General features: G+C 40.7%; 1 protein-coding gene across 1 annotated transcript in view; it reads left to right on the forward strand.

Moving 5' to 3' along the window:
- The window catches only part of LOC131531081 (uncharacterized), a 54949-nt gene that overhangs the window by 16902 nt on the left and 11002 nt on the right, over positions 1-27045 (forward strand). Inside the window, exons 3-4 of the mRNA XM_058761628.1 lie at positions 14441-14560; positions 14750-14845. Of these exons, the coding sequence (XP_058617611.1) occupies positions 14441-14560; positions 14750-14845 (216 nt within the window). The remainder of the gene's footprint in view (positions 1-14440; positions 14561-14749; positions 14846-27045) is intronic.

Here is a 27045-nt window from a genome sequence, read left to right on the forward strand (position 1 = left end):
AGCAGACTCGTCGCCGTCCTGGATGAGGCCGATGACTGTGGTGTCATCTGCAAACTTCAGGAGTTTGACAGAGGGGTCTTTAGAGGTGCAGTCATTTGTGTAGAGGGAGAAGAGCAGTGGGGAGAGAACGCAGCCCTGAGGAGCTCCAGTGCTGATGGTGCGGGTGCTGGATGTGTTTTCCCAGCCTCACTAGCTGCTGCCTGTCTGTCAGGAAGCTGGTAATCCACTGACAGATGAATGAATGAAGCATTTATATAGCGCTGTATTATGTATTGCTATACACCCAAAGCGCTTTACAATCATATAGGGGGTCTCTTCTCAACCACCACCAGTGTGCAGCATCCACTTGGATGATGCGACAGCAGCCACAGGACAACGGCGCCAGTGCGCTCACCACACACCAGCTACAGGTGGAGAGGAGAGAGAGATAGAGCCAATCAAGTGGATGGGGATTATTAGGAGGCCATGATTGATAAGGGCCAGTGGAGGGAATTTGGCCAGGACACCGGGGTTACACCCCTACTCTATACGATGAGTGTCATGGGATTTTTAGTGACCACAGAGAGTCAGGACCTCGGTTAATGTCTCATCCGAAAGACGGTGCTTTTTTACAGTATAGGGTCACTATACTGGGGCGTTAGGACCCACACAGACCACAGGGTGAGCACCCCCTGCTGGCCTCACTAACACCTCTTCCAACAGCAACGTAGTTTTCCCAGGAGGTCTCCCATCCAGCTTCAGTGGGCAACCGGTCTTGGGCTGCAGGGTGATATGGCTGTGGCTGGAGGCAGATGGAGGTGGGTACAGAGAGCTGTGTCAGTTTGTTCTGAAGGGTGTTCTGAATGATGGTGTTGAAAGCGGAGCTGAAGTCCACAAACAAGATGCTTGCATAAGTCCCTGGTTTGTCCAGATGTTGCAGGATGTAGTGCAGTCCCATATTAACTGCATCATCCACAGATCTGTTTGCTCGGTAAGCAAACTGTAGGGGGTCCAGCAAGGGTCCTGTAATGTCCTTCAGGTGGGCCAACACCAGTCTCTCAAATGACTTCATGACCACAGACGTTAAAGCAACAGGTCTGTAGTCATTAAGTCCTGTGATTTTTGATTTCTTGGGTACAGGGATGATGGTGGAACATTTGAAGCAGGAGGGGACTTCACACAGCTCTAGTGATCTGTTGAAGATCAATGTGAAGATGGATGATAGCTGGACAGCACAGGCTTTGAGGCAGGCTGGAGAGACACCGTCTGGGCCTTTGGCTTTCCTTATCTTCTGCTTTCTGAAGACTTTGCATACATCATCTTCACAGATCTTGAGTACAGGTTGAGAAACAGTAGGGGGGAGGGAGGGGAAGGGTGTGGATGGCTGTGCTGTGAGACGGTCGCAGTGGGTGTGGGGTGTCAGACCAGTCTTTTCAAACCTGTAGTAGAACTCGTTCAGGTCTTCAGCCAGTTGTTGATTGGCCTCAGTGCTGGGGGATGGGGTCTTGTAGCTGGTGATGGCTTTCAGGCCTTTCCACACTGATGTAGAGTCATTGCTTGAAAGCTGTTTTTTTAGCTTTCCAGAGTAGTTTAATTTTGCTACTCTTATTTCCCTATTCAGTGTGTATTTGGCCTGTTTGTACAAGGCTTTGTCCCCACTCCTGTAGGCGTCCTCTTTGGCCTGGCGAAGCTGTTTGAGTTTTGCACTGAACCAAGGTTTGTCATTGTTAAATGTTAAATAAGTCTTGGTGGGTACACACATGTCCTCACAGAAACTGATGTAGGACGTCACGGTGTCAGTAAGCTCGTCCAGATCAGTAGCTGCAGCCTCAAAAACACTCCAATCAGTAAGTTCGAAGCAGGCCTGTAAAACTTGCTCTGCTTCAGAAGTCCATCTCTTTACAGTTTTTACTACAGGCTTAGCAGATTTGAGTTTCTGCCTGTAGGCTGGTAGGAGATGAACCAAACAGTGATCAGAGAGTCCCAGCGCTGCACGGGGAACAGAGTGATATGCATCCTTTAAGACAGTGTAGCAGTGGTCCAGTACATTTCTGTCTCTGGTAGGGCATGTGATGTGCTGTCTATATTTAGGCAGTTCACGGGTGAGATTAGCTTTATTAAAATCACCGAGAATGATGATGAAAGAGTCCGGATAACGCTGCTCTGTGTGTGTGATTTGATCGGCCAGCAGTTCTAACGCCGCGCTCACGCGCGCGTCAGAAGCAATGTACACACTCACCAGAATAAACGAGGAAAACTCCCGCAGTGAATAAAAAGGCTTGCAGTTAATAAAGAGAGCTTCCAAATTTGGGCAGCACATCTTCTTTAAAACTGTCACGTCTGTACACCAGCCTTCATTGATATAAAAACATAATCCACCGCCTCTCGTTTTTCCCGAGGACTCGGTGACGTGGTCTGCTCTGAACAGCTGGAAGCCCGTTAGATGAAGCGCGCTGTCCGGAATGGCTCCGTTCAGCCAGGTTTCCGTGAAGCAAAGCGCTACGGAGTTTAAAAAGTCCTTGTTTGTGCGGGTGAGGAGTCGTAGTTCGTCTGATTTATTTGCCAGGGAGCGGAGATTCGCCAGATGAATGCTCGGCAGCGGAGTCCTAAACCCGCGCTGTCGGAATTTCACGAGCGCGCCGGCGCGCTTCCCTCGTTTGCGTCGCCTGGAACGCTTGTATAGGAACGCAGCTCCTCCGATTAAAATGTCCAGTAAAAGGTCTGAATGCTCATATGTAGGCAGAAAGTTATTTGGTGTGCCGTTTCTGATGTCCAGGAGTTCGTTTCTAGTAAAGCTGATCGGGAAAAAGTTGCTTAAGACAGGACAAACAAACAAAAAAAGAACAAGTACCAAGCAGCGACAAACCATGGCTGCCATCTGCGGCGCCATCTTCAAGAATTTCTTATATTTATTCTAATTTATCCTATTAGTTTCTATTTTTACTATTTTACAATAATGTACTTAGTGAGAGACCTTATTGTCTACAGCATTAAGAGCTTTTCCTCTTTTCCATTTACCTGGTATACTCTCAGATTAACTGGCAGTTTTGAGATCTATATCAACACTCAACTCTAGTTTGATTGAATCTAATAAAATCACACAAACTGATTCTTCTCCTAACTGAACTATTAGTTAGTTCACTTCTTCTGATCTGTTGATCATCATAAGATACTTTACTGAGATCACAACTACACCCCAACTGGTCCTCTTTGGTGGAGTGAACCTCAGTGATAGAGCTGCATATCTATATCTATCTATCTATCTATCTATCTCTTTATCTATATCTATATCTATCTCTATCTCTATCTCTATCTCTATATCTAATCTATCTATATATATATGTGTGTGTGTGTGTGTGTGCGTGCGTGCGTGCGTGTGCATTTTTGTGACAAATCAACACATAGATTTGTATAATGGCAAGGGTATGACATAGGTATTACAAGGAGGAGGTGACTTTTCAAAACGCTTATAAATCACACAGAATGGAGTGTATTGAAAATCTGAAATAGCACAAAGTTTCCTGTAAGGGGTAGGTTTAGGTGTAGGATTGGCGTAGGGCATATACAGCTTGTACAGTATAAAAACCATTATGCTGTAACATCTATACCTTTGTCTTTTGTGTAAGTGTCACACGAAATGAGGGACCAAACCGACCAGTTGTACTTATGAGTCAAGTGTATTAAATATAATTACCCAGAACATGCAAATTCAATATGACACAACAATTGAGAGTTCAACAGTTAGGACCAGAGCATAAAAACCAGTCCAGTATTCTAAAACATAGTCCTTGGCTTGTAATCACTTCCACCCATGTACCTTGCTCAGTCTTTGTTGGAACATGAAGAGCAAAAATAACTGTATTTGAATACCAAGATGATTCCGTAGCAAAGTTCCACCATAAAAGAGATGTTTGACGTCCAGCGTTGATTTTAAGCAGTAGAAGTCAGTTCTCCTAGTTGCAGCCTTTTCGGATGTTTAAGAGACCAAATAATCCATACATGCTCAGAACATAAACCCTCTGTAGACAAACAAACCATAACTAAGTGCTACAAACCCATTGTTACCAAAACAAAATATCATGAACAGTTATTACAATGAGCTTAGAACTATGAAGTTCCTCAAACAGGGTACAAAGGCCCAAACCACCATGAGGTAAGCTTTTCCAAAGAAGATAGAGAATGAACTTCCTGCCATTTCTTCTTCTTTGAGCTTATTAGCGGGTCGCTATCTTAATAGAGCATTACCGCCATCTACTGTGGAAATTGGACCAGAGACTCAGATCTCCAGGTCAATCAAGATTTGTGCCTTTGATGTTGCTGCATGTTCAGCTCCTCCATCTACAGCACAATCCCGTCTCAACCCGGAGAATAGGAATACTGATATTACTTCTAATACTATATTAATATTAATAATAAATCTATCTATATTCTCTGTATTAACCTGGTTCTTCTCAGAAACTGTATTAGTATACTGCTCCCTCCTATTAAATTCTAAATATTCTTTAATGTAAACCGTTTATACCCTTCCTTCAAAAAGTCTTCAATTAATCTGCTTCTCTCTTCAGAATATTTATCACAATGTATAAGTACATGCTCCACTGTCTCTCTACTTCCACACTCACACAACCCTGAAGGATGTTTCTCTATTACTTGCGGTGTTGAATTTAGCCCTGTATGACCCAACCTTAACCTAGAAATAACACAATCGTCTTTCCTTCTACCGCTTGAATTCCTTCCTCTTCCAACCAATGGTTGAATTGTATGCAAATGTGACAGTCGTGACAGATGTGACAGTCACCAAGACCATCACCACACGCGCCAACCAGAAGCCATGGATGACAGCAGAGGTTCGTGGGCTGCTAAAGACCAGAGATGAAGCATTCAGATCAGGAGATAAAGCAGCCTTCAAAACAGCAAGAGCCAATCTGTCCCGCAGCATCAAAAATGCAAAACGGTCATATGCTCAAAAAATCAACAATCACTTCACAGACAGCAGTGACACACGGAGCCTGTGGCAAGCTATTCAGACCATCACAGACTACAAGCCCCCACCACAGGCCTGTGATGACGACACATCCCTCCCAGATACACTCAACCACTTTTACTCACGGTTTGAAATGCAGAATGACACACCTGCACAAAAACTGCCCACACCTCCCAACGACCAGGCACTCTGTCTGTCTCCAGCCGACGTAAGGAAGTCCCTATCTAGGATCAACCCACGCAAGGCTGCGGGTCCCGACAACATACCTGGCCGTGTACTGAAAGACTGTGCTGCACAGCTGACAGATGTCCTAACAGATATCTTCAACACCTCGCTGAGCCAGGCAGTCGTCCCCACATGTCTCAAATCCACAACAATCATACCGGTACCAAAGAAATCACCTGTGTCCTGTCTAAATTACTACCGTCCCATAGCATTGACTCCAATCATAATGAAGTGCTTTGAGAGGTTAGTCATGCACAACATCAAAACCAGCCTCCCCAACACACTCGACCCGCTCCAGTTTGCATACCGTCCGAACCGCTCTACGGACGATGCAATTTCCTCCACTCTCCACCTTACCCACCTAGAAAATAAAGACTCCTACGTTAGAATGCTGTTCATTGACTTCAGCTCAGCATTCAACACAATAATCCCACAACAGCTCATAAATAAACTCAACCTGCTGGGCCTTAACAATTCCCTCTGCAATTGGATCCTGGACTTTCTAACCGGAAGACCTCAGTCAGTCCGTGTCGGCCACAACATCTCGAGCACTACCACACTGAACACAGGTGCCCCACAAGGCTGTGTGCTCAGCCCGCTGCTCTTCACGCTGCTGACCCACGACTGCACTGCCAAGTCCAGCTCCAACCACATCATCAAGTTCGCTGATGACACAACAGTGGTAGGCCTCATCAGCAACAACGATGAAACGCACTACAGAGAGGAAGTGGCACAGCTGGCTGAATGGTGTGGCACTAACAACCTGTCCCTCAATGTGAGTAAGACAAAGGAGGTTGTGATGGACTTCAGGAGAAACTCCGGTGATCACCCCCCACTGACCATCGACAGCTCGCCTGTGGAGAGAGTCAGCAGCACTAAATTCCTGGAGGTGCACATCACAGAGGATCTCACCTGGTCCACCAACACCATGTCACTCTCCAAGAAGGCACAACAGCGCCTACACTTCCTCCGCCGGCTGAAAAGAGCAAGTCTCCCTCCACCCATCCTCACCACTTTCTACAGGGGCACCATTGAGAGTGTGCTGACCAGCTGCATCACTGTCTGGTACGGAACTGTACTGCAGCAGACCGCAAGACCCTACAACGGACAGTGAACACCGCTGCAAGGATCATCGGTGCCCCTCTCCCCTCCATCCTGGATATTTTCCTCACACGATGCTCCAGCAAAGCCAATAGTATCGTGAAGGACTCCACACACCCCTCCCACAGTCTCTTCCAGCTCCTACCATCAGGAAGACGGTACCGGAGAATCAGAGCCCGCTCTGCCAGACTGCTCAACAGCTTTTTCCCCCAGGCTGTGAGAGCCCTGAACTCAAATCACCCCGCCCCTCTCTGAACCCCCATACAAACCCCCTACCTCCTGTAACATGTAACGTGCAATTCGAAGTGTGCTACACACAGGTGAGTGGGCCTGTACAAACCACCTGTAGTAGCACACTCTCCTCCTCTATGCGCACTAGTCACTTTTCACACACACTGCTGTGTGTACACAAATCCCACAAAAGAACTCCGTAATATATGTATGTTTACATGCTCATGCACTACAAATCATCCTGCACCGTTCCCCAGCCAGCTGCTTGAACTCAATGTTTCTCCTTGCACATGTACAGTACTTATCTGAAGCATTCGTATAGTTTGTATAGTTTGTATTTTTTAGTTTGTATAGGTACTTTTTTATAGATAGTATATTTATATTTATAGTCAAAATCTATCAGTAGGATAGTTGTGTATAGGTTTATATTGTCTTACTCCATTGTTGTATGCCTGTATTTATGTAGCACCGTGGTCCTGTGAGGCACGACATTTCGTTCCACTGTATGCCCCCGCATGTAGCGGAATGACAATAAAGCTCAACTTGACTTGACTTGACTTGAAATGTCTTCCCTTTTGCTCATTGTCCCAATCAGATTGCCAGTTTTTCTTTATTTCCCTTTTTATAATTGATTTAAATTCTGATTTACTGTATCTTCTATTCATATCAATACTTTCTTTTGCCATAACTTGTTTTGCCAATTTATCTGCTTCTTCATTTCCTGACACCGTGCCGGAACCCATATGAACTGTACTTTCTTGTTTGTTTGTTCCATAGCATATAGAATCTGTAATATTTCCAAAACTATATCTTGTCTGGTTTCTGATTTTTGCTCTTCCAAACAATTCAAAGACGAACTTGAATCTGAACATATTATGCATATATTGAATTACTTATTCCCATTGCTATCATGATTGCTATTAATTCTCCTGTAAACACTGAAACATGATTTGTTATTCTTTCACCCCCTTCCACTTTCAGTCTTGGTATCACATAAGCTACCCCCACCTGACCACTCTGTGGATCTTTAGATGCATCTGTAAAAACCTGTGTGAAGTGTTCATACTTGGAACTAATGTATTCTACTATCACCTCTGCTTCAGACATATACTGACCCTTTCCTTGCCTGGATTTCAATAAGCATAAATCTATACTAGGTTGTGGTAAAATCCATACTGGTACTATTGGTATTGTTACTACTGGGATAATTCTGAACTCATTTAATTTCATTTCCTGTTCCAAATCTTTAATGATCCATGCAAAACTATTAACTTTCCTTTTACCATGTTCCCACCTCTCCTCAAGTAAACATTTTGTAGGATGATTATCCATCTGTCCTTTTAGATTTGCCCAATATGTTAAAATCAATTGTTTCCTTCTTAAGTGAACTGGAATCTCACCCATCTCCACCTGTAATGCTGAAACTGGAGAAGAAGAAAATGCTCCATAACATATTCTCAAAGCCTGGCTTTGGATTCTTTGCAATTTCCCTAACTGTGACTTACTTGCCGATCCATATGTCAAACATCCATAATCTAGAATTGCTCTTAACATTGTTGTATAAATAGTTTTTAATGCCATTCTATCTGCACCCCATTCACGTCCTGAAATACATCTCATTACATTTAAAATCGTCTTACACTTCTCCTCCATCTTACTTAAGTGACAACTCCATGTAACTTTACTATCAAACCACATACCTAAAAATCTTATGATTTTAACTTGTTCTAGTTAAATATTATATAGTTTCATTTTTAACTCTATCCTTGATTTTTTTATTAGTAAAAAATATATATTTAGTTTTCTCCACCGAAAATTTAAAACCCCACTTATAAGACCATTTTTCAACATTTTCCAAAGCAGATTGCATTTTATTTACAATAAAATCCACATTCCTACCTCTTATCCACAGAGCTCCATCATCTGCAAACAGTGATTTATTTATATTCCCATCTATTGTAGCAAATACATCATTAATCATGATAATAAATAACAATGGACTAATGACGCTTCCTTGTGGAGTTCCATTTTCAATATGACCATTCCTTGATATACTATCTCCAATTTTCACTTTTATGTTCCTTGCCATTAAAAATTATTTTATCCAATTATATAATCTTCCACCTATTCCAATCTGATCCAATTTAATCAACAAACCCTCCTTCCATAACATATCGTAAGCCTTCTCAATGTCAAAGAAGACTGCTACTACCGTTTCTCTATTTATAAAAGCTTTCCTAATATCTGTCTCCAAATTAATAACTGAATCCATTGTACCTCTACCGTATCTAAATCCACTTTGATAAGGCGAAAAGAAATACTTTTTTTCCATATGATACATTAATCTTTTTGTAATCATTTTTTCCATCAATTTACAAAAATGTGAAGTTAATGCTATTGGTCTATAATTTAAGGGAATACTTGAATCTTTACCTGGTTTCTTGATAGGTATTACCACCGCTTCTTTCCAGCTCTGGGGTAATATCCCTTCCTCCCATATTCTATTAAAAATTTTTAAAACTATCTTAATTGATTCATCGCTTAACTTTTTAATCATAATATAACTAATTCCATCCTGACCAGGAGTAGATGATTTTGTATTTTTTAACGCGCTTTTTAATTCTGTAAATGTAAACGGGACATCTAACAGACCTTGTGATGTTTCTCTTTTCTCCTTTATATTTGGATATTCTCTTAACAATTTCTCCCTCATTTCCTTACATTCTTTAGATAATTTATCTGAACTATTTATTTTTGTAAATTCCTTCCTGAACATTTCTGCTTTATCTTCGTCACTTATTGCAATTTCTTCCTCTATATTTAAAACTGGATAATCATACTCTCTACGAATGCCACTCATCTTTTTAATCATATTTCATACTTCCTCAACTTGAGTACTTTTCCCTATTTCTTCACAGTATAATCTCCAATACTCTTTCTTCACTTCCCTTATTATCTTCCTTGTTTCTGCTTGTGTTTTCTTATATATGACCATATTTTCCCAATTATGCGTTTTCCTCAAAACCTTAAAAGCTTTCCTTTTTTTCCTAACTGCATTCCTGCACTTTTCATTCCACCAAGGGACAATTTTCCCCTTCCTCTTTCCCTTTTGAAAGAGGGAAATTGCAATGCAGCACTCCGCATCTTTAATATCAACTCATTATAAATACTCTCAATATCTTCTCCTTCATTCATTTGGATCATATTCAATCTTTCCTCACACATCTGAATAAAATTTTCCCAGTCCGCTTTCTCATACTTCCATTTTCCAGTTTTTCCTTGACTTTCTTTCTTTCTCCAGTTATCTCCTATTGAAGTAATTATAGGAAAATTATCACTACCAACTGTACAATATTGTAGTACCTCCCAATTTACTATACCTCCTAATGCATTTGACACAATAGTAAGATCAATTGCTGATTCTTTTCCTGAGCATACACTCTCAGAAATAAAGGTACAGAAGCTGTCACTGGGGCTGTACCCTTTCAAAAAGGTACATGTTTGTACCTAAAGGGTCCATTTTGGTACTTTAAAAGTACATATTAGCAGAGGCGGACAATCCAGGGGTCAGAAAGTAAAAGTCCTGCCATATTTTTGTTCCACCCATGAACTCTGCAGCTGATTTCACCAGAGGAGGAACCAAGTCATTCCTTTCAAGTCACAAACGAGTCTCAAGTCAAATCCCAAGTCCTCAAAGAGTTAAAGTTAATGAGATAATTAAGAGACTAATTAAATTATGATTGTGCATTAATGATGAACACCTGCTATTATTGAGAATCACAGAGGATCAGATGTTGATGTTTTATTGGTTAAAATGATGCCACCATCATGGAGAGCAGTGTTTGCTTTAGTTGGGCTCTTGACCCTTTTAGTAAATCAAAGTAATTTGCTTTTAAGCAAGTGCAATATTGTTTCACAACAAACATTTGTGTATTGCTGAATCAAGAACTTGATGTAGCAGTTTAGTTTACACTTTCTGCTTTTAAATCATTTAAATGAGCATCATGAAGGTGTCTCGCTTTGGTTTATTGAGTGATATTCAGCTATTACTGAATTTCAGGAAAAAAAAGTCCTACCAAACAAATGCTACTGTAGTGATTACATATGAGGAAGAACAGCATCAGCTCAGGCTTTTAGACATGAACACTTATCATATGATCCTCAACGGTGGTGACAATAATAATTCATACTGCAGTGCATGATGGGAGTTTTTACTATGGTCTTACCCAGCATACATTGCAGCATGAAGAATTTTGTTGGTTGTCACCATTGTTGAGATATATATACTGGTTCATTATGTCTGCGTGCGTCTAAATACCAGAAGAGTTTAAGTGTTTACATGCATTAAATACAGTCGATTTCAAATGAATTCATCATAACTATTAGAACAACAAGTTCCTTGCACGCTATTTCACAAGATTGATTTTTCAAAACCTAAACATACAACACAAAGAATAAGAAAACAAACAATCAGTACAGCTGTAAAAGCATGGTTTCTCATTGTGCAGCCCTGATCTCTTTACTTTACAGCAACACATGTAATGCTGCAAAGAGAGATCTAACACAGGAGTCAAAGGCCAAGAGCCCAACTAAAGCAAACACTGATCTCCATGATCATCATTTTAACCATTAAAACATCAACATCTGATCCTCTGTAATTCTCAATAACAGCAGGTGTTCATCACTAATGCACAATCATAATTTAATTAGACACTTAATTATCTCATTAACTTTAACTCTTTGAGGACTTGGGATTTGACAGGAATGACTTGGTTCCTCCTCTGGTGAAATCAGCTGCAGAGTTCATGGGTGGAACAAAAATATGGCAGGACTTTTACTTTCTGACCACTGGATTGTCCGCCTCTGCTAATATGTACTTTTAAAGTACCAAAATGGACCCTTTAGGTACAAACATGTACCTTTTTGAAAGGGTACAGCCCCAGTGACAGCTTCTGTACCTTTATTTCTGAGAGTGTACTTCAACTCGTGTATATCTTCCATCATTCACACATACCAAGTTTTTCTTTTCTAAAATTTCCTCTATGACCTGGCCATTCACATCCGTTAATTGTCCTCCCCATAAAGAACTATGTGCGTTAAAGTGCCCACACCATATTACTTTTCCTCCATTTAATCCTTTTATTTCTTCCAAATGGTTCAACATCAGTCTCTTACATGGATTATAAAAGTTTATTATTACATAATTTTTTTTTCTATCCATATTTCTAATACTATATACTCTAACTCAACCCCTTTTTTCAAGACTCTATAAGGAATACCCTCTTTCACAAATATTATACATCCTCCTCCTCTCCCCTCTTCCCTATCTCTTCTAACACTAATATATCCTTTTAACAAAAACTCTAGGTTCGGTTTCAACCATGACTCTTGAATGCATATTGCTTCTGGTTTTACTTTCATTTGATTGATGTAACTTTTAAATACTAATCCATTGGCATATAGACTTCTTGCATTCCATTGTAAGACAGATACCATTAACCTATTAACCAACACATGATTCCTGACTAGACTGAGATTCTGAGCTCAATCCATCCCTTATTTCTTCCCATGTCAATCCTTTAATTTCTAAAAATTTCGAGGCTGCCTTAACAATTATCTGTATCTTTTCTGATCTCCTTTCTGTTTGAGCAGTACAGTTAATTACCTCTACCACGAAAATAACAGTTTCTCTTATTTATTAACATAGTTTTTTCAAGTATACTTCCCTCATCATTTCCTCCTCTGCCGATTTCCTTCCCTTCTATCTTATTATCCTTGTTCCTATTACTTACTTCTTTCACAGCTTCAGCATATGATATGTTTTGTTTGACTTTTTCCTGTTGTATTTCCACTGCTTTCCTCCTTACTTCACACCCTCCATATGCTGCATTATGTTTACCTCCACAATTGCAACATTTCTCTCCTACTCCTTCCTCACACTTCCCAAATTCATGCTCCCCTCCACATCGCGCACATCTCGTTTTAGCTTTACACACTGCAGCTATATGACCATACCTCTGGCATTTGTAACACCTCAGAGGAGGTGCTATATACTTCCTAACCGGGTAGCTAATAAAACCCAACTTAACTCGATCTGGTATCTCCTTCCCCTCTATTTTTAAACGTACCAACAAACTATCAACTCTTTCCCCTTCTCTTTTCATTTGCAACCTAATTGCATCAATTACTTTTCCTCCCTCTAAGTTCTTTTTTATTTCATCCATTTTTAATCCTAGTGAAACTCCATTTATCACCCCATACACCCATGAGTTCTGTCCTAAAATCCTACAACTTAGCACAATCTGTTTACCCACCATTGTAAGTTTTACAGCTTTGTTTTTTTGTTCTTCATTCCTGCATGCAATCAACAAATTACCGTCCTGTAATACTTTAGCAAATGCAATCTCTCCAACCTGTTTCCTTAACTCTTGTGTCAACATCATTGGATTAGTTCCTAAAACACCTTTCTCTCCCTTAAACTTCAGAATTATCCTTACCTCTTCCTTGACCATTTCCATCGTGTCCCTATCTTCCTCACTATCTATCGAAACTGCTTTCCGACCTCAACTCATTTATTTTCTTCATCTTCTTTCCTGCCCTTCCATCTCCCTGTTACCCTCCTACCTCCATTCCATCATCCTCTTCACCTGTGTCCTACCTCCTTTGAGTCTCTGCTCCATTCCCATTTCTATTTCCTCGTGTTCTAGTCATCGCCTCCCACCAACTTCTTCGTCCGAAAAAACCCCTCTCAAATGTGCTGTTGTGAGCAGATCAACGCCACCAAACTTCCTGCCATTTCTCCTTCTTTGCTATCTTAAATAGGTAAATTCCATGCATTACTTTAACAGAGCGCCCTCTAATGCTCAATTGAGTAATGACAGTGCGGCTTTAAGAGGACTTCCGGTACATAAGTAACAGAGAAACGCCTATGGGATATCCCCACTTTTCACAAAAACGAACATGTGTGTGTGTGTGTGTTTTGACCCTCATGAGCAGGGCTTAAACCCAAGGCGTACTACAAGGCTCAGTACTAGGACTGTTGCTTTTCACCCTGTACATGCTACCATTGGGAGATATGAGGAATGGAGTTAGTTGTGCACTGTTCACTGTTATGCAGCTGATACATAGCTATATATTTTGTTTCGTCCTGATGAAATCTACAAATTCACAAAATTAACGGAATGCATACCTGATATAAAAAAAAAAAAAAACATGGATGGCTAGTAATTTCCTTTTACTTAATTCTGAGAAGAAAAAACAAACAAACAAACAAAAAACAAAACAGAGGTCTTAATTATTCAACCAAAAACCTCTTCATGTAATAACCTAGTTATTGCTAATTACCTGTAGCCCCTCAGTACGTGAGCGAGCTCTTAATACATTATAGACCTTTATGACTATTGCAATCTCAAAATTCTGGCACAATGCAGACAGGCTAGTACCGTTCTCCTGGCAACTACCAAACCTAGACTTGTCCATGGGATTGAAAGACAAAGAAGTGATTTTACGTGGCCTACCACTTTGTGGCTGAGTTGCTGTTGTTCCCAATTGCTTACACTTTGTCATAATACCACTAACAGCTGATTGTGGAATATTTAGTAGTGAGTAAATTTCACGAAATAACTCATTACACAGGTGGCAACCAATCAAAGAACCATGCTTGAATTCACTGAGCTCATGAGAGTGACCCATTCTTTCACAAATGTTTATAGAAGCAGTCTGCATGCCTACTGTAGGTGCTTGATATTATACACCTGTGGCTGTCGAAGTGATTGGAATACCTGAATTCAGTGATTTGGAGGGGTGTCCCAATACTTTTGGCAATATAGTGTAGAAAGTATGATTTTAGGGTGTCCATGACATTTAAGTTGCAGCTCTTAAATCTCCTCTCAGACCTTCGTAACACTCTTTACATTTCAGGATCTTCAAGTCCGGAGTCCAAAATTAAGATTGGAGACAAAGTCTATGTGAAGCCATCTGTTGCTACTCCAAGATACCAATGGGGATCAGTCACTCACAAAAGCATTGGCGTTGTTAAAGGTAGGAGCACTGGCTGCCTTAATTCAATCACTAATTTTAGGCATACATATTCAAGACATTGTGATTTTCACTAAAATAAAATAAATGAAACATTTTGTGTAGACTCACTGTGTATCACAGTATAAGAATAAGGTACATATTTTTGAGGAATTTATAATGATTTTGATCATTTCTTTTTAAATTCCACAGATATTCAGGGAGATACTTTGATTGTAGATTTCCCCGAGCAAAAGAACTGGAAGGCTGTAATTTCAGAAATGGAACTTGTGACCGGCACTAGTACGGGTAATCTTTCTTATGAAAATTTTTGCAACTGATTGTATCTAATATTGGCATCTGCAATTGTAAGGATTGCCAGACAGAGAAGCGTGATCAGTCACTCCAGAGAACACGTTTTCACTGCTCTAGAGTCCAGTGGTGGCGCATGTTTTACACCACTGCATCCCACTCTTTGCCTTGCACTTGGTGATGTAAGGCTTGGATACAGCTGCTCGGCCATGGATACCCATTCCATGAAGCTCTCTATGCACTGTTCTTGAGCTCATCTTAAGGCCACATGAAGTTTGGAGGTCTGTAGCTATTGACTGCAGAAAGTTGACAAATTCTGCTCCTCAGTATGCACTGACCCCTCTCAGTGATTTTACGTTGGCCTACCACTTCGTGGCTGAGTTGTATGGTGTTATTTTAATGACAAATGGCGAGAACGCATTATTGTAGAGTGAAAGCGCATTAATCTCTGAGCGTGAATCTCTCCGCTTGCGCGCAGATTTCCTTTGCTCTCGCACAAGCTCAGATACACGCTGCTCTTGCCCAGAGAGAGTGCGCACACTTAAAACATGTCTCTCCCCTCACAAAACTGTGTCCTGTCTGGGCACTCACGAATCTCTCTGTGCTCATGCACTAGACATTCATTCTTTTTGCACCTGAATTAAACGTTGTCAAAAGTTATCAACCAATCAGATTTCAAAGATGGATCTGTAATTTCTTTACAATTTAATACTACTTAGTCATAATGATCAAATATTAGAAATTAATTGGGTGCTTGGATGATTTGTAAATAACCTAGTTTAACAGTTTGGTCAAATGTGAACGATTTATCTAAACACAAAGAAAAAAGCATATGATTCTTAAAGTTCATGTAGTCATATATTTATTGTGTACTTAGATTGAAATATGAAGAGTTTATTTGCAAAAACATAACTTTTAATAACCCAACTGCAATTTGATTGAGATTAATTGGAATGCACAATGAAAAAAAAAAAACATGTTTTTGCAAATTAACTCTTCATATCTATGCATTTGCAGACAATTGTAATTACATGTAACTGTCATATAACTGTATATTCACTGTTTTAGAGGACAGCGCCATTGAATGTGTAGTTAATATGAAGTGGATTTTCATGAAAAAAAATAAATATATATGTAACGGAGCCGACGAGACGTGAGGCTTACGGATCCATGTGCAAGCTTTTATTTAGAAACATAGTCAAACACAGGCAGGGTCAAACATCAGCAAACAGGTATGGCTCAGGCAAGACAAAAGAGCAATCCTAAACGGGCTAGAGTCAGATGACAGCAAACGTAATCCAGAGGGCTTGACAAAAGGGGTAATCCGTAAACGTGAGGAGCAAACTCAGTCCGAAACAGCAAGCAAAGGGTTAATCCAAGATATGTGGCAAGAATCAGGACTATGACTATAACTATAACTAGACTATAAAAACTAGTCAGAAACTGGTCAGACAGAGAAGAGAGCCAGGAGAACACGCCAGCCGAACCCAGGGACAACAACAGTGGAACTGACGAAGACAAGACAGGTTAGCGTGCCATAAATAGCCAGAGAGATTACGAGCCGCACCTGACTCCAATCAGCTCGCATCTCAGACACACCCACTATTTAAACACACACACACATACACACACCTCAAGCATGAATGAGGTAATGAATCCATGAAACGTGACAGTACCCCTCCTCCTAGGAGCGCCTCTTGGCGCTCTCAGCCAACCTTGCCTGTTGATTGTATTCATCAATAAGGGAGTGATCCAATATGTCCCTGGCTGGTACCCAACTTCTCTCCTCTGGGCCGTAACCTTCCCAGTCCACCAAGTACTGGAATCCACGTCCCCTCCGTCTCGAGTCCAGGATACAATTTACTGAATAAGTAGGTTCCCCGTCTACGAGACATGGCGGTGGAGGAACCAGGGTAGGCGGATTAAGGCGAGAATGAAAAACGGGTTTGATTTTGGACACATGGAACACGGGATGAATTCTCCTGTACGCAGGAGAGAGTTGGAGGCGGACTGTCACTGGGCTAATTCTTTTAGTGACAGGAAACGGGCCAATGAATTTGGGAGCTAACTTATTACAAACGGATCGGAGAGGAATGTTCTTAGTAGAAAGCCACACCTTTTGACCAACAACGTATACGGGAGGCTTCGACCGGTGGCGATCAGCCTTAGCCTTGGTGCGCGCCCCCACCCGGAGGAGAGTCTCTCGGGCTCTCATCCAGGTACGGTGACACCTCTGGACGAAGGCGTGGGCAGAGGGGACCGTGACTTCAGATTCCATACTGGGAAAAAGAGGTGGCTGGTAACCTAAACTACATTCAAACGGCGAGAGGCCCGTAGACGAGTTATGTGCATACTCAACCCATGAGAGCTGCTAACACCAGGAAGTGGTATTCTGGGCGACCAAACATCGCAATACCCTCTTGAGATCCTGGTTGGCCCAGTCAGTTTGACCATTGGTCTGAGGGTGAAACCCCGAAGACAAACTCACAGTTGCCCCCAGTAAATGACAAAATTCTCTCCAAAATTTGGATACAAACTGGGGACCCCTGTCGGAAACCACGTCCATCGGGAGGCCATGAATGCGAATGACATGATTCACGACAGTAGCCGCTGTCTCCTTGGCTGAGGGCAATTTGGGCAAGGGAATGAAATGGGCCGCCTTCGAGAACCGGTCCACTACGGTTAAAACAACCGTATTGCCCAGGGAGGGCAGTAACGAAATCTAGCGCTATGTGGGACCAGGGTCTCCCAAACGGCATAACCAGGTACTCAAAGTGCCCCCTGGGGGTATTAAACGCGGTCTTCCACTCAGGAGCAGAAAGCGAATATAACCTTCCCTTAGGCTGAGAAGTACCTGGGACTAAATCTATGGCACAGTCGTAGGGACGGTGTGGAGGAAGAGAAGCAGCCCTGGACTTACTAAACACCTCCTTCAGGTCGTGGTACTCCCTGGGCACGTTAGACAGGTTCGCCACCTCATCCTGCAACGAAACACAAGAGACAGGGGAACAAGCAGACACAAGACACGAGGCATAACATCTCTCACTCCACGCCGTCACACAGTTCTGTCTCCAATTCACCGTAGGGCCATGTTGGGTGAGCCAAGGATGGCCCAATACTATGGGGGCCAGAGGAGAGTCAGTGATATAAAACTTGATACGTTCAGAGTGATTGCCTGAGGTGACGAGAGTAAGTTTGGGCGTGGAGTGAGTAATGCTGGGCAGCGATAATCCACTAAGTGCCCTGACAGAAATCTGCCGAACCAGAGGAATCATGGGAATGTGAAGGTGTCCGGCTAGAGCAGTGTCCATAAAATTACCTTCAGACCCGGAGTCGACGAGGGCGCTGCACTCATAGTCCTTGGCTGCCCATTGCAATCTCACCGGGAGGAGAGTACTTGCTGAGGGTTTGTCCAACGAAGCTCCACCCGACAGTAACCTCAGTTCTGCTGTCGGGCTCGATCTTTTACTGGACACTCCATCAAAACATGTCCCGCAGCTCCGCAGTAAAGGCATAACCCTTGTCTTTTGCGGCGATCTCTCTGCTCCCAGGAAAGCCGAGCTCTACCAATCTGCATGGGCTCGACGTCCGTAGAATGGCTGATCGCATTCTTGGTCTCAAAAGAAACCTCGGGAAGGCTCGCAAACGGCTGATTGTGGGCCCGTCGATTTAGCTGTTGAAAATGTGAATCCACACGTAGCGTTAAAACCACGAGATCCTCAAAACTGTCCAGTAAGTCCAGCAGACAAATCTCCTTCTGAATGCGATCAGCCAGCCCATGCAAGAAAATGTCCCGCTGCGCCTCCTCGTTCCACCCACACTCCGCCGCCAGGGTTCGGAACTCGATGGAGTAATCAGAAACCGACCGCTCACCCTGGCGGAGATCGGCGAGTTTTCTGGCTGCCTCGCGCCCAGTCACGGCGGATCGAATACTGACCTCATCTCTGTAGACAGGCGGTGGAACGAGGAGCAGCACGGATGTCGGTTCTCCCACACGCCGTACCCCATAGCGCCACCTTTCCCGTCAGGAGTGTCAAAACGAATGCCACCCTTGATGTCTCCTTGCGAACGTAAGTGGCTGAAGGGAAAAGAACATAGAACACTTGGTCAAGAATGCCCTACACATGTTGGGTTCCCCATCATACCTCTCCGGAGTGGGTAAACATGGTTCAGACTGAGTTAACTCAGGCGCTGGTCTCAGGGGCATCAGCGGCGTGGGTGGCGCAGCGGGTAGTTTCAGCTGTTGTAATTGTGTGGAGAGCTCGGACACCTGCGCTACCAGCTCTTGGAACGCCCGTCCAGTCATCCTAATCTGATCATCCTGAATGTCCATATGAGGATTCGTGACAATATCTGTATATATACATATATGATATGATATGATATGATATGATATGATATAACTAAAATTAGAGCAGAAAAAAAATAAATAAATGAAAAAAAATGCTATTCAGAATTCAGAACATTTATCGTGAATATATAGGTTATCTTAATTACATCTATTTTTGCATTTGATGTTGATTTGATAGGAATTGTTACTTATTATTCCCATCATACCAACTGAGAATTTCATTTTAAGAATCATGAGAATCATTTTAAATTCAGTTGAGGTATCTGACATAGGACTATTATGATTACATTGATCTTGAAGTCTTTAGAGCCATAGGCTATAATATGTTGATGTAATATGTATGTTTAAATAAATTGTTTAGAAATGACTATGAGACCAACCAGTTGGGCAGAGGTTATACAGTATGTACAAATCATCCAAGCACTCAATTCCTATTCATTTCTAATATAGGCTACATTTAATTAACATTGCTAAATATTATTAAACTGGAAAGAAAGTAAAGATCCATCTTTGATTGTCAAAAGAATTCCATGTTCAGTTTCCTCCCAGCCAATTAGATTTTACATAGTATTTTCATCAGTCAGTGTTGGAGGTCTAATTGTTTAAAGCTTTATTTGGTAACACTGTATTTTAGGGTCTCTTAAGTAGTTGCTTATTAGCATGCATATTACTACAATATTAGCCATTTATTACCACTAGTAATTAAGCACATATTAATGCCTTATTCTACATGATCTTATTCTACATCCCTAATCCTACCCAATACCTAAACTTAACAACTACCTTACTAACTATTAATAAGCAGCAAATTAGGAATTTATTGAGGGAAAAGTCATAGTTAATAGTGAATAAGTGTTCCCTATTCTAAAGTGTTACCCCTTATTTATATAGAACCTTTTAAAACAGTGTTTACAAAGTACTTTACAGAGAGATGCATATGTGCATTCACAGAAAATAACAAAATACAAACATAAAAGAGATGAAGTAGTAAAACAAAGCACAATAATTAGTTATTATATTAAAACAGAAATACAACAATAAAAAAATCAAGGAAAGGCCCTGAACAAATCTGTTTTGAGACTAGGCCTACTTTTGCAAAAATGCATAATGATAGCTTTTGACAACGTTTAATTCAGGTGCGGAATGTATTAATGTAAAGTGCATGAGCACAGAGAGATTTCTGAGTGCACAGACAGGACACAGTTTTGTGAGAGGAAAGACATGTTTTAAGTGTGCACACTCTCTCTGGCTGAGAGCAGTGTGTATCTGAGCGTGTGCGTCTGGTTTTGTGCTAGAGCAAAGGAAATCCACGTGCGAGCGGAGATATTCGCACTAGTGCATTCTATTAATATGCTTTTGGTGCAGAGCCGGCCCAAGGCATAAGTGAACTAAACGGCTGCTTAGGGCCCCATGGCCACCAGAGGCCCCCCAAGAGTAGCCTACAGATCTGGGTGCACAGAGGAAAGGGGTCACACTTGACGCCGGTGTGTTACGCAGGACCACAGGGAATGCTCTAACACAAGAAAGACAAGATCAGTAGGGGGCAGTCATGTAACGTACTGAATTGAAGCAGCAACTAACATTCATCACGGCGTGCTAATCTATTGAAATTTATTGCGTACTTCGCAAAGGCCAATAAAATATTCATGATTCTGTTATCAATACTGCCGTGCAAAGGCAAAAGACCGTAGCTTCAATTTATGTAGAAAATTAGTTATTGATATTTTTGGGACATTCAATAAATCCTTTATCATGTGCATAAGTATCTTGAGTCAATTTTGTTGTTTTTTCTGAGAAAATCATGGGTCGTCTCAACCGTGACTTCAAAAAGCCCCGGAGAAACCAAGGCAGAACACCAATTACCGCTCTTTCACTTTGTTTGTAACGCTCAAATTGAGTTATGGCGTTCTGCCTTTGTTTAACTGCATGTCAAAATTAAGTTATGGTGTTCTGCCTTTTTTTTACTGTCCATTAAAGTCTGCTGCATTTAAATTACGGTGTAGACAAACAAATTAGATAAATCGCGATCTACCAAACAGCTCCATATAACAAATCACTGTAAAGACTAGACCTTGGCAGCAATACGTAATCGTGAATATAACATTTTAAGATTTTTTTTTCTAATGTAGGCTGTCACTTCTAGTTGGACGCGTGTGGACTCGAATGCCGTTGCTAGCATGATCAATCATAAAATCAGTAGCCTAACAGTTCGCAATTAAATTCATATCCTACCTTTTCTTGTAACCCGATAAAATCTATCCATGGTGTTGAACGTCGTCGGAGATGTTTAATTCACAAGCATTCTGAGCATTCCTGCTTACTGGCGTTCACATTAATCCACAAGTCGTTCTTTTAGGTTAGGCTATTTCATACAAGTCAATATAAAAGCAATTATGCTATATCTAGCATTCTTTTACGTTACTGAGCATAGCAAATAAATTGGTATCCACGGTATCCACTCACATGTTTAACATTCAGTCTGCTTGTTACGGTCAAAAAAAAAACAAAAAAAAAACAGTTAATACAGTCACATTACTATTTGCAATAGCCTATATGAGATATATTTTATACAGGTGTTACTATAAAGATTTTGTAAATGGTGATCAGCAACAAAATATCGATAATGTGGAAGTTACTGTCTTTTGGTGTGACTTCTCACGTTTTGGAGACAATGCAAAAGCAGAGTACATTAACTGTGGGGTAAAAATTGTTTGAGCTCACAATTTTTTCATGTAGATAATTTTCATTACTAAAACATCTAATTGCCAAATTTCCAGTGTCCTTCCTATAATTAATTTGGCTGGACAAGTAAATTAAAAATTAAATGCTTTTTTTCAACCGTGAGAGAGTGACATAGTGAGTAAGCAGCCCACAGTTTTTGTTAATGCTTCCTTTAACGCGAGTGACATGAGTTTGCTGAGTTTATTCCACTAAAAACAGGTGGGTTGTTATTATTATTATAGTATTAGTTTGTTGTTGTTGTTATACTAAACCTCTAAACTGAGCCTGTTGTGTCATTTTTGCGGGGATATTTTTTGTGATTCGTAGTTTTGTTGGTGTTTATTTGTTCCTATTTGAAAACATTCATTTTAAAAGCTGGAAACCTGTTAAAACACATTCATTTAGTTTAGATAAATTTGTGTGAACTCAAAATTCACTATAAACTTGACAAATCTTTGTCATGCTACTTGTCACGCTTAGCAGGAGTTTAGTTTCCCTGTTGTTCAGCTCAGACTGATTATTAATGCATTGCTACAACCTGTAGCCTAACCATCAAACATTGTTTTACTTTATTGCTGCAGATGAAGAAAAAACAAACAAACAAACAAGCAAACAAAAAAACATAAACAAACATAAAGCAACTGTAGGCCTGTATGGATTCTTTTATTTCCTATAGCCTATTTTAAGGACAATTTAAGCATTATTTTACTGTTATGTAATAAAATGGTACACAGTAAAACCTCCAGTGTTAAATCAACACTCCCAGTGTATATATAATTCACACACAGAGTGTTAAAAAAGTAACACTGAAGCAGTGTTAAAGTTAATGAGATAATTAGTTTAGTAATTGAGTGATGATTGAGCATTAATGAAGAACACCTGCTGTTAACAAACTGAATCAGTGAAAGAAAGAGAAAGAACAGTAAAAGACGAGACGAGCAGAAATACAAGAACTACAACTGACTTCAGCCACAGCCTCAGATGAAATCAACACAAGATAAAAGATGTTAGTTATAGCAAAAAAGAAAAACAAAAGGCCAAAAGAAAATGTGATCATTGGCTGGTTACATTTCAATAAAGATGTAATCAGTGTATAGTAGCTTGAATAACTGACTTAATTTAGAATAGTCACTGGTAGATTTATTAGCTAACTTTGTTATTGAATTTATGATATACATAGTTTTAAGATTACTCTGAAAGACTTTTGAAATTTATTCTGTACTGAAAGTTTTGCTTTTCTTCATCAAACAGACTTCAAGAATCAGTGAATGAATCTCAACAATGGTGAGAATCAACATAAAGCTCCATGTTACAGTGCATTCTGGGAGCACCAATCAAAACTCATCCATGGATCCCAACATGCAATGCGACATGAATAAATTATGCAGCTGTCTTAATATTTTCTTTTATTCTTACTATTTCTTTTTGTTTTGCTATTTTGATTTTATTGAAGTCTAACCATCAACACCCGATTGCCTTAAAAAGCATGTCTAAACAAACACACAGTTACGGCAGCCAAAGTAATTGTAATGTTTTAAGTCAAGGGTCGAGAACCCAACTAAAGCAAACACTGACCTCGATAATGGTAATTCAAACAAAACTAAAACATCAACATCTAAAGTCAATCTGGTTAGTAACGTGTGAAGCTGGTGATGCTGTTTATGGAGTTGTTTAATCATCCTCTGCTGAGATCTTGAGAGATTTAATGTCTTCTTTTATCTTGTGTTGATTTCATCTGAGGCTGTGGCTGAAGTCAGTTGTAGTTCTTGTATTTTTGCTCATCTCGTCTCTTTTTTTTCTGTTCTTCTTTCTCTTTCTTTCAGTGATTCAGTTTGTTAACAGCAGGTGTTCTTCATTAATGTTCAATCATCACTCAATTACTAAACTAATTATCCCATTAACTTTAACACTGCTTCAGTGTTACTTTTTTAACACTCTGAGTGTGGATTATATATAGACTGGGAGTGTTGATTTAACACTGGAGGTTTTACTGTGTACCTTTTCAATAATCTTACCTATGAAAGGAAGATTTGATATTGGTCTATAATTGCTCAATATGGTGTTATCAAGATTGTGCTTTTTCAGAAGGGGCTTAACAGCTGCAGTTTTCAGGGAGTTTGGAAAAGTCTGTGAAAATAATGAGGCGTTCACCACTTCTAAGAGATCTGCTTCTAAACAGTTAAGCACACTTTTGAAAAAAAGATGTGGGAAGTGTGTCAAGATAGCAGGTTGACGATTTAAGGTGCTGTACTATTTCTTCCAAAATTTTGTTATCAATTGCTTCAAAAACAGACATAGTCATTTCTCTTTGAAATTGTGGTCGAATCTGTGTGACCTCTGCATAACTAGAAGATGTGCCAATCTCCTTTCTGATATTATTGATCTTCTCAGAAAAGAAGGAAGCAAACTCATTGCATTTACTGTCGGAGAGCATTTCACTGGGAATCTGACTTGGGGGGTTTGTCAGTCTCTCCACAGTAGCAAAAAGAGTGCGAGAGTTGTTTAAGTTACTGTTTATAAGGTTTGAGAAGAAGGTCTGTCTAGCTGTCGCTAGTTCCACATTGAAAGCATGAAGGCTGTCTTCATAGATGCTATAGTGAATTTCAAGTTTCATCTTCTGCCACACCCGCACATTCTGCATTGTCTTTTCATACTCTGAACTGCTGTTGATTATCTCCAAGATGATCTTTGTCTGCCAGACTTCTTAATTACTTTTTCAGGAGCAATATCATCAATAACATTCTCAACTTTTGAGTTAAATGAATCCAGGGGAAGATCAACAGAGTCTGCAGAAATGCTTGGTGTTAAAGATATAGCCTTCATAAATAGCGCAACTAGTGTTCTCGTTAATGCATCTCTTTCTGACAGAGACATATCTAGATTCAGTGGCAACAGAGATCGATTTATCAAAGACAATACAGAAGTGATCAGATGGTGCTACATCCTTAATAACAATGGATGAAATGTCTAGACCTCTACTGATGAGTAAATCTAGAGTGTGTCCACGATTGTGTGTGGGTCCATGCACATGCTGAATCAGGTCAAAAGTGTTTAAAACAGTTATAATTTTTAAGCAGTTTTGATTTCTGCATTATCTATGTGAATATTAAAATCCCCTGCAATAGCAAAACAGTCAAACTCTGAGGAAATCATTGATAACAGTTCTGTGAACTCTTCAACAAAGGCTGGAGAGTATTTTGGAGGCCTGTAAATAATGATAAACAGAATGTGTGGAGCACCTTTCAGCACAATACCTAGGTATTCAAAAGACAAATACTGACCAAATGACAAACATCTTTAAATAGAGCAGCTACACCTCCACCTCTCCTAACAGCCCTGCAGACACTTGTAAAATTAAAGTTAGGAGGGGCTGTTTCATTGAAGACTGTTGCACTGCAGCTTCTAGCCATGTTTCATTTAGAAACATAAAATCCAGGTTGTTTGTGGTTATTAAATCATTGATCAGAAATTATTTATTTTTTAGGGAGTGAATATTTAAAAATGCTAACTGGATGGAATTGCATTTTGTCTCTACAGCAATCTTAGATTGATGCATTACAGGGCGCAGATTAGATGGATCAGCCGTACGGCTTGAGAAGGCCTTAGACTTTCTATCACGTGATAAAACAGAAATATAGAAAGCTACAGGCACACTGGGTTCCCGCTTGTTCTGTGAACATTTGTGAGTGTTGCTGCTAATATAGTGGGGACCCGACACATATCACTGAGAGCTGTTATCAGTTGTTTTTGGTTCACCTACAGCCGATGGAGGAGGGTTTGGGCCTGGCGTTGTGGCAGCAGTCGGAGAGCTCTCACAGGAGGAGGGAGAGCTGGGTCTGCAGTCTTTGGTGGTTGTGCCATTTTTAGTTGATAAGTTGAAGACTCCTTTTATACTGGAGGTTCTTTGTAGCCATGTATTCAGCCCAAGCATCCGTGAAAACATGTTAGTTCCCCTTGCTGGGAGTGGTCCACTGATGAACGACTGAACTTCAAGTCTTTGAAGTGTTTCAGAGAGTTCACTGAAATCTTCTTAAGTTGATTCTTGAGTTCTGACTGCTCTTTCCGAATATCATTCTTCCCCACATGGATGATGACTCGATTTGCAGTCTTGTGCTTCATCAGAATGTTTTGAAGTTCCTTGTTCACATCAGAGATGGTTGCTTGAGGAAAGCAGCATGTAGTTGTAGTCCTGCTACTGATGTTCCTGGTAATAGAGCCACTATCAGAGGATGCTACGGCAGCAATACGAGATACTCGTGACAATCTGATGTCTCGAGTGCCTTTGGGTCTCGCTCCCTGTTTGTGCCATCGATTAGTCTGTCGATCAGTTTCAGCTTGTTTCTCTATATTTGGTATAAACTGTTGAGATTCACAGGACTCACCGGCTGAATGCTGAGGGGGTCCATGATGACCGTCTGCTGTGTGTTCCGCCTGTTTTGGAAGTCCAGCAAATAACTTTGTTTCAAGAACCACAGTCCTTTTTAGAAGTCTGTGGCAGTTCACGCAGCAAGTAGATTCCACGAGAGGCATTTTCTCTCGTCTATTTGAATGTAGACAGCTATGTTTTCCCGTCTCCGGAATGTAAGCTGCTGGCAGTGGGAGGCAAAGAGTCTTCTTTTTCCAAAAAATGTGTTGTTTGAGCACTGTGCTGATCTGCTGAAGTTAAAATCTTAGAGAGATCTGGGGAAAGTATATAAATAGGGAGCAAAGCACAGAGCAATAAGCAACAGCTTCTGAACAGTAGCGAAGCCAGAAGCGAAGAAAAAGGCATATTTCTCTCAAATATTGTTCACAAATCTGTCTAAATCTGTGTTAGTGAGCACTTCTCCTTTGCTGAGATAATCCATCCACCTCACAGGTGTGGCATATCAAGATGCTGATTAGACAGCATGATTATTGCACAGGTGTGCCTTAGGCTGGCCACAATAAAAGGCCGCTCTAAAATGTGCAGTTTTATCACACAGCACAATACCACAGATGTCGCATGTTTTGAGGGAGCATGCAATTGGCATGCTGACTGCAGGAATGTCCACCAGAGCTGTTGCCCGTGAATTGAACGTTCATTTCTCTACCATAAGCCGTCTCCAAAGGCGTTTCAGAGAATTTGGCAGTACATCCAACCGGC

Source organism: Onychostoma macrolepis, chromosome 22, assembly GCF_012432095.1.
Source record: "Onychostoma macrolepis isolate SWU-2019 chromosome 22, ASM1243209v1, whole genome shotgun sequence".
Classification (NCBI taxonomy): domain Eukaryota; kingdom Metazoa; phylum Chordata; class Actinopteri; order Cypriniformes; family Cyprinidae; genus Onychostoma; species Onychostoma macrolepis.